At 43.5% G+C, this 8767-nt stretch overlaps 1 protein-coding gene across 1 annotated transcript in view; it reads left to right on the top strand.

Annotated features, from left to right (window-relative positions):
• The window catches only part of LOC146175975 (uncharacterized), a 27951-nt gene extending 19184 nt beyond the window's left edge, over positions 1-8767 (top strand). The window contains exons 4-7 of the mRNA XM_084581231.1: positions 3508-3655; positions 6662-6807; positions 7453-7585; positions 8388-8767. Of these exons, the coding sequence (XP_084437357.1) occupies positions 3508-3655; positions 6662-6807; positions 7453-7585; positions 8388-8646 (686 nt within the window). The 3' untranslated portion in view covers positions 8647-8767. The remainder of the gene's footprint in view (positions 1-3507; positions 3656-6661; positions 6808-7452; positions 7586-8387) is intronic.

Here is an 8767-nt window from a genome sequence, read left to right as displayed (position 1 = left end):
CATACGCTCTAAATAGACTGGAGAAAAGACTTCCAAAAGACTTCGAACGAACCTTCTGAAGGGGAAAGGCATTATACAATATAATAATTTTATGCAGGTCTGCCCGTTTTTATGCTGTGAATCTGCTGAGTGGAGATTTATAAGCATTAATTCCTTTAGTTTCTTCATCAACTTTGCCGCAATAATTTCATTTGAATTCAAGCTTGTACCTGCGGCCAGTGGGAAAACTCTCATACCGTACGAACAACCCAATTGCAGTTATGTCTTGTTTACATATGATTGACGTCTATAAATTCTCGTTTCTGCCCAAAACAGTTGCAGATAGGAATAACCTTGACCGAGGTGCATTTGGTGGTGCTTGTTTAGAAACTTTTGAAAACGTTTTGGAAATATATCGGCCTGGTTGAATCGGTTCTTCCGATCCTGTTATAGCGCGGAACGGCCAACAGTATTTGCAAATAAATAAAATGTATCAGTCTTAATAATTTCGAGCCCGACAGCGTTGGATATCTAACTATAACCGACCGAGCCCAATTCGATAATTGCGAATAAAGTAGGGCCGCGCCAACCCTAAATTACGGTCCGGGTGACCGGAGAAATAATATTTGCTAAACTGTAACAGAATGGCTTTCGAAGAACTATAGACCACGCCCAGTTTGAGGATCACCACCAATATTCGGCTGGGTCACTTCCGAAATTTAGACTGGATCAACCGAAAAATTGAGCTCTGCCAAATCGGGCCAAAATAATATCAAAGTACAATAAACCACAGCTGCTCCGATGGCGTCATCCATATTTGGCCCACACCCCCAAAATTTGGTCCGCGTCATTCGAAAAATGTAATTTGCCAAATTTTACCACAAGTGTTATCCAAGAATAATAGACTGGGCCTATCTTAACGGTCATCACTAAAGTTTGCCAGCGTAATTCGAAAATTTACCTCGGCCGATTAAATTGGGTCACAACCGATATTCGAAAATAACTGCCACGCCGAGTTCGATAGTTACACACAAATTTAAGCCAGGTCATCCCAATATTTAGCCCGGAGCAACAGGAAAAATTCATCTTCGCCAAATTGGACAGAAACAGTTATCCAATTATAATCAACTCCAACCAATGCGATGGCCGCACCGCAATTTGTCCTTGACAAACCATAAAATTCGGTCTGGTACCTACCAAAAATTTATCAACAAATGTATCGTTCGGACCATGCTTTCTGTCCAGTTACCAGTGTAAACATGTTAAATCCACAATACCTTTCTCGGCTTGGAGATAATTATTCTGTTAAAATGAGCAGGTAGGCCACTCAAAGAATGAGCGCCCATTAAGAATATAAGATTGTTGGCCAGTGAGATGTTGAAGATAAACACGATACTGCTAAAGTAGGGACCTTGTTTATTGTGTGCACATATCCTACTAATGGAGAGGTGCAGTGTAGGTGCAAGTAGGAGATAATCTCACGATTTTTATTTTTATTTCGGGAAACGATTCCTAGTAGATTGCACAGTTGTGCCATTCGCACCAATGAGCTGGCAGTTGAAGCGCGGCGCTTCCTCACCTGAAGACTGCTATGCCTGTTCTGAACGTGTCTGACAGTTATCATTTTTAATTACTTCTCACTGAAATATATTAGGAAATAAAGCAAAAGTGCGCGGGTGTGCTCCGGAGAACTTTCAGGAGCTTCCACTTATTTTGGGCGCACAGAGAAGGAGAGGGAAATAAATTCAGCACAATACAGAAGGAATAGGGTAATGCAAAGTGCTGTTTGGAAGGCCGATTCTTGGAGAGTTACGGTGATGTAAGCACCATTCAAGTTTTATGAAAGCAATTTTACCTCGCCCTCGCGAAGACGGGGGGGAGGGGGGGGGACATATATATATATATATATATATATATATATATATGTGTGTGTGTGTGTGTGTGTGTGTGTGTGTGTGTGTGTGTGTGTGTGTGTGTGTGTGTGTGTGTGTGTGTGTGTGTGTGTGTGTGTGTGTGTGTGTGTGTGTGTGTGTGTGTGTGTGTGTGTGTGTGTGTGTGTGTGTGTGTGTGTGTGTGTGTGTGTGTGTGTGTGTGTGTGTGTGTGTGTGTGTGTGTGTGTGTGTGTGTGTGTGTGTGTGTGTGTGTGCGTGCGTGTGTGCGTGCGTGCGTGTGTTGCGTGTAATCTGTACCTTTTCTTCCTAGTCTGCTTTTAGAAGAAAGCGGAATTCTATATCTTTCAATCTTCCTCAGTTCCCTGGAACTTAACGTTCGACACAAGCTGTAACTTTATGAAGTCAAATTTTCAATAACGAAGCGATTCAACAAATCTAGTATGAAACTTAACATAAAGAAACTCGCGCTTCTTCGTTGCGGGGCTTTTTGGGCTGTTATCAGTGGCAGATTAGAATAAAGCCCCACATTAGTTTGGACTAGATTAGACAGAGTCGACTGTATTATCAGTTTACAATGAATATAAACCCAGAAGGCAACTTCACTCAAATAGTGACAGAGCTGTCATTAGGACGCCGTGGTCTACAAAGGCAGACCAAGTTGTAACTGTTCCTGTACCTGTTTAAAAGCTGGTGCATCGTAGAATTGCAAACATTTGAACTATGGAAGGCCGTTTCGCGTAATATTCTCCGCTGAGCGCCGCCTGCACCTTGGAAAGGCGAGCGAAGTGCCGCCACCATGAAGCGAAAGTGTATGTGTGATCGCAATGTAATACCGCGGAATTCTAGAAAATGCTACGCCCTTCAGTTTCGGGCAATAAACCATTTAAACAATATTTCTTTTTCACGTTTTCTGTTTTTCTCGTGATGTTAGGAAAGAGGAAAGATTTATTAATATCTCATATCACGTTATATAATCTACGTTCATGCTATTCAGTAGAAGCACAAACTGGGTGTATTGAAATCCACCGTTCTTTCTAAAATTTTAGCAATATTTAGTATTGAATGCCTTTGCGGTTTCGCTATAATGTCATACATTTCACAGCTGTAGTTCAGATGGCGATTATAGTGTTCCTTATAAGTGTCTCCAGTCTGCCCACGTATCTTATGGTTATCTAATCGATGAGCTCGTAATTTTCTCTTCACAAATAAATACAAACCAGTGTGTGAATTGTGCCGAGATGAGCTCACAGTCAATCACATTTTAATCACATGCAACTTGAGAATCTCAGAAAAAAATATTTTACTGTATTTTATAATGAACACATTCCATTTTATTCTGCATTGCTCTTAGGGGAACAAGCATTCGTCGACTTTTCCCTAGTTTGTACATTTCTTAAGAAAGCCAATGTTTTAAATCGAATATAAGAACCATAACTCTTAAGCACTTCACGTAACAAATCATCTAACCTTGTGTTTGGCGCAATATAGCCATAGTTGCTCTTGCGCCATAAAACCTCATATAACTAACTAACTAATCGATGAGCTGGATGGCACTGCCCTTCCTTAACAAAGTGCATAAAAATGGCACATAAAACCGTCAGGTCTCACTTTTTACCTGTGAGCACTGACATTTGAGTCTCCATTTGTGTTCTAGGTGTATGCCAGGCGCAATTGAGGGAGGGCTGCAAGATCGAGACCCTGCGGGCGTGTGGGGACGACTTCGTGCCCTATTTCAAGGGCCCGCACCTCCACGAGTCCGGGCAGGAGTTCGATGAAGGATGCGCGTAAGTGTTCTCTTGAACCTCGTGCGGAGATAAGGTTCAAAGATAAGTAAAACGCATTGATGACACCAATGTCTCAATCAATGTCCACACAGTAGATTCCGTTAGCGAGGCTCACTTTATAATGTACACATTCAAGTGCCTAAAAAAACAAAACAACTTCTGATCTGGAGAGTTACGACGAGTTGCGATACACGTCTATCCCATGCGTTTCATTGTCTTCGTGAAAACACAAAAGTTACGAAACACTGGTTGAACCTGTAATCACAGTCCAGCTTCAAAATGTGCGAAAAAACAAGGTTCAAAAAGCTGGAAAGCACGGCGTGACTGCTGACAAATTAATTTTTGTGGCCAAAATAAATATAGAAACTAAAATCAAATGATCTCAACCAAAGCCATTAAAAGCGTGCGAAAATTCAGTAAAGGAAAACGGCAAATTCGAAACGCGGTGCTGCCACAAACGCTCGAAGAGGACAACAGGAAGCCGGGAAAATGCGGGCTCAAAATGTGATGTACAGGGGTAGTCAAAAGTTCCCAGGCCACAGGGTCTGCTTCTGAGCAGTACAGTCAAGCAGCTACGGTGCCCCCAGGTCTCAAAATATCTGCAGGGGGCGGAAGAAGCGTAATTCGAAGTCTTGAGGTAATTGATAGCTTTAATGGGATCTCAAGTGCCAGAATATGCCTACCAGGAGCAGAACTTGTGGCCCTAGAACGTCTGACTATACCCCTGTACACACCTGCTGGCCACAGCAGCGGCCGATTTTGACAGCCGCACCACTCATGAAACCGCAAGGGTGTTCGTTCACGTGAAATCCGGTGTGGAAATGCTGGATTCGCCTTTAATATACTAGGCGCCTCCCATAAGTTGGGGCTCAAGCCAATGATGCAACCCTCAGGTACATCAATGCGTTCAGCACCAACTCCAGCGCATCAGGGCTCTCACCGACTGCAAGGCCTACGTCCCAATCTCTAACCACACAGAAAAAAATGCCTTCGCGTCGCTACAATTACTCCGCCCGTATTTACAACATCAGTTCTGTTCCGCAGGTGATGTGCCCGTCGTCTCGGAGGTTGCTGTTATGAAAGCACAGATGACAAAATGACAGCGTGGTCCCCAGACCTTGTGATCCGAGGCCACATACTCATCGAAAGCATATTTGTTAAAGTATCCTTTATGCGCTCGGTAAGGCCACTCGTTTGCGGGCGATAGGGCTTGGGTTGGCGGAAATTAGTCGCACACAGACTCTTGAGCGCTTCCACAACATCCTTAGTGAGCTGACAACCTCGTTATCGTATAGTGAGTTGCAGTCATTCATTGCTTAAGGTGACTGTGCGAAGTATAAACAGTGGCACTTGATACGCAGTAGCCGATGGGATAGCGGCAGTCTTCGTTCTCAGTGACGTACAGAGCGCAAACTAAAATCCAGCGACTGTCGGTTCAAGACCTCGGAAAGGTACCCAGTAGGACTACGACGACTTTCTCATAACTTTCTCAGGGAGCGCTGGAAGGCGTCACAATATGCAAAGTGCATTTAATATAGACGTGAAAATTCGACATTTGACATCGGGTGTTATTGTTTACTCTTTTGGGGGAAATTTTATTATTATGAACTAAACGTCCACGCCAATTTCACTATATACTCTGACGCGAACACACGCGCAGCTCACCATTATATGGAGAGAAAATTGTGATTGCCAAGCTTGGGTTTCTCTGGTCGTTTAGCAGCTATAGTACGAAAACACGAGAAAGCAATGGTTGCTCTCAAACATGCTTGATGATATCCTTTTACGAAAGGTCTTAGACTGATGATGGTGATGTGATCCAAAACAAAAATTCATCATCACAAGGCTTGTATGACAGGGCACTGAAAGCTCTGTGAGCACGATAGGCACCGAGACGCTGGAAGTGTTAGGGGAATACGCCTAGACAGGTAAGGTTGGTAGATCCAAACCACAAACGGAAACTAACTAGAATAATTAAATTGGAGTGCAGTTCATTTGGCACGTACTCTCTGATCATGAACGGTTCATTTGTTTGTGTACTGTCGTTTTTGTCGTCGCGTAAGTAATTTCATGGGGCACAGGCAAATGATGGTAACAATGATCACTTTACTAGCCCCATGACCAAGCAAAAACTTGCAGCACAGCATGACAACAGTACTGCCACAGCAGGATGAAAGTACACATTTGGAACAGCAAAAGCAGACAACGAATAGTATCATTGTATACAACTGGGATATACCCAGAGTGCGGAATTTAACAAAGAATTATGGAACATTCGATCTCTGTAGTTAATTTTGCTTACCAGTATCGCTCAATAAGAAAGTATGTAAGAGCTGTGTTTTACTTGTGCTCACCTATGTGACAGAAACGCAAAGCTGTACGAAATGGATTTGACAAAGAATAATATATACAACGTTCTGTAGGGAAGCGTGCACACTAGGTCAGGCAACAAACTCGAGTTAGTGACATTCTAGTGGCAATCAAGAAGAAAAAAATGGTTATGGGCAGGATAATTAATGCGAAAGCAAGGCAACCGATGATGGCTAAAGGTAACAGACTATATTTCAAAGGAAGGCACACGTAACAGGCGGTTGCAGAAAGGTTTTGACTTATGGGTGTTAACGTCCCAAAGCGATTCAGGCTATGAGAGACCCCGTCGAGGAGGGTTTCGGAAGTTTCGACCACCTGGGGATCTTTAACGTACACTGACATGACAACCTGCGGGCGTCTCATTTTTCGCCTCCATCTAAAAGCGGCCACCGCGGCCAGGATTCGAACCACTGCACCACTGCGGCGGAAGGGCGTGGCAGAAAGTTACTTAGATGGGTGAGATCCAGAGTTGCAGGCATCAGCAGGCGGAGGCTGGCACAGGAGTTGGTTCGATATTGGAGAGGGCTTACTCATGCGCTTAGTCAAGTTGCTGTTGTTGATGATGATGATGTGATACTAAATAAAAATTGATTGCTTATATGGAACGACACTGAAAGTTCTGTGTTTTCATTTCAGTAAGGACAAAACACAGGTCCCATGCACCTTGAAGTTCATTAAGGAATGCACACAAGGTTTGTCCCAAGCAGCGGCGCTGGTGGCCGTCAAGGCACTGGAGGAGAACATCGAAGCTGTCTGCACCATTGGTTCGGAGCCGTACAAACGTGAGCATATTACACTTGACTTTACCTTTCTGGCACTGCGTGACAAGGTTACCGTTTTAGATTGCGTAATATTTTCATACGTAACACTGTTCTCGCCGTACAACACAAGTGCCAGTTGGTAGAAAACGTCTGCCGTCGCTATATTCTCCAAGGCAGACCACTAAGCAAGCTTGTTTATATTTATCGGGAAGTAATAAAAGCGCTAGACATAAGAACACATGGAGGGACACGGCCATATGTTTGTTCGTGCCTCTACACAGAAAAAGATATGATTGCTATCACTGCAAACCACTGAAGCTATTTGCGCCAGTAACGGTGTTTTGACAGTAAATAAAAGCAATTTTACCTATCTTTCATTTCTCCCTTATAATGTCACTCATTACTGGTTAGCACGTACTTGTCCTCAACTCGTCACGCTGGAGATGGCTTTCGAGAAAATTTTACTGACAAAGCGCTAAGAATCGCCGGACAATCTTCTTCGGGCCTTGACGTTAGTAGTCGATTTTTTTTCTACGTTTACTGAAGTGCAGAAACTTCGTTTACTTGTTCTTAAGAATAGCGCATGTAGGGAGCAGCCTCAGAAAAGTTACTACTCAAGCGCCTGTGTTTCCTGACTGGTGACTTTTGCCTGTACCACTGCACCAGAATACCAAGGACTGATCAAGTGCATGAACTCCGTGGGTGACAAAATCCACAAGTGCGTCAAAACTTTCCACGAAGTCTTGGAGCGGGCCGTCGTCAAGGGTGCCCGGAAAAATGTGATTCCACACACGTGCTGGTGGGTATTTGCAGTTTCGTGCAACAACTTCTACATTGAGAGAACATTTATGTGATAATGTAAATATGCATGCAGCATGCATGTACGTATCGTCTTTGCAAAAGTAACCAGGCTAAACTATCTGATTCTCTGTCATGAACCCGTTGATGCACCGCAAAAAAAAACAAATAAAAAGGCCCGAAATCTGAGGAGGAGGATTCCAATTAGCATAGATACAATTTAGCGCACGAGGGTTGCCTTAGGTGCTCTACTGCAGGCCTGAGAAGCATACCATAGAGCCTGGATACTTTTGGAAAAAAACGGTACGTACGAATGTTTGGCACGCATGCGCAGTCGAGAATCATGTTTGCCAGACGCAGCTGCGTGGACAAAAATTACTTAGAACCAGCCATAATGCGTGCTAATTTAGCTGGTATCAATATGAGATGGCTGGATAATGAGAAAGTGCTGCAATACATTGATTCTGTGCATGCGCATCCGTAAACGTTTGCTGACGACTGTATACATATATGTGTGCTTGCAAGTAACTTATGTAGATATATTTATACACATTTGCGCGGGCATTTTGAGTTCGTATTGATGAAGTACTGGAGAAAATGACAATTGCTCATTTCACGCACTAAAGCAGCCAACAAAGCCAGCAGAACGATGGGTGTTATTGTTGATGCTGTCGTGAAGAAATTATTTTGATTACTTTTCGTACTTTTGCCGGTTAGAAAGTAAAAGGCCAGATCTATAGGAACAGACATATTGCACTGACTGAATATATTTTTATTCGGTTGGGATTACTGACACATTGCAGCACATACCATGACACGACTGACTGCCTCGCCAAAGCTCTTTCACCATGCGAGCGCGTTGGAGCCAAGGACTACATGCTCCGAGTCGTTGAGCAGATGTTCGGCGAAACGCTCAACCTTGTCTGCGGCCCACACAAGAAGGGATCCAACGCTTGCAAGACGTTGCCGCAGCTGCCACGGCTGGGCCCCAACGACCGCAGGGTTCCCAACTTTGTCGAGCTTACTTTGGGAACCTCCAGCGCCATTGGACGAAAAAACTAACGCTCAATTTTTAATTTTTCATGCATATACATTTCTCCATTTTTGAGCAGGGTATTTCATATGAAGTGTTTCATTCATATATTTCGACAGGTGAGAACAGAAAGGAAAAAAACAAAACTAA

The sequence above is a fragment of the Amblyomma maculatum genome, chromosome 10 (assembly GCF_055883805.1).
Source record: "Amblyomma maculatum isolate TAMU_Amacu chromosome 10, ASM5588380v1, whole genome shotgun sequence".
In the NCBI taxonomy this organism is placed as follows: domain Eukaryota; kingdom Metazoa; phylum Arthropoda; class Arachnida; order Ixodida; family Ixodidae; genus Amblyomma; species Amblyomma maculatum.
The sequence above is the reverse complement of the archived record's forward strand: the minus strand, read 5'-3'. Positions and strand labels throughout refer to the sequence as shown.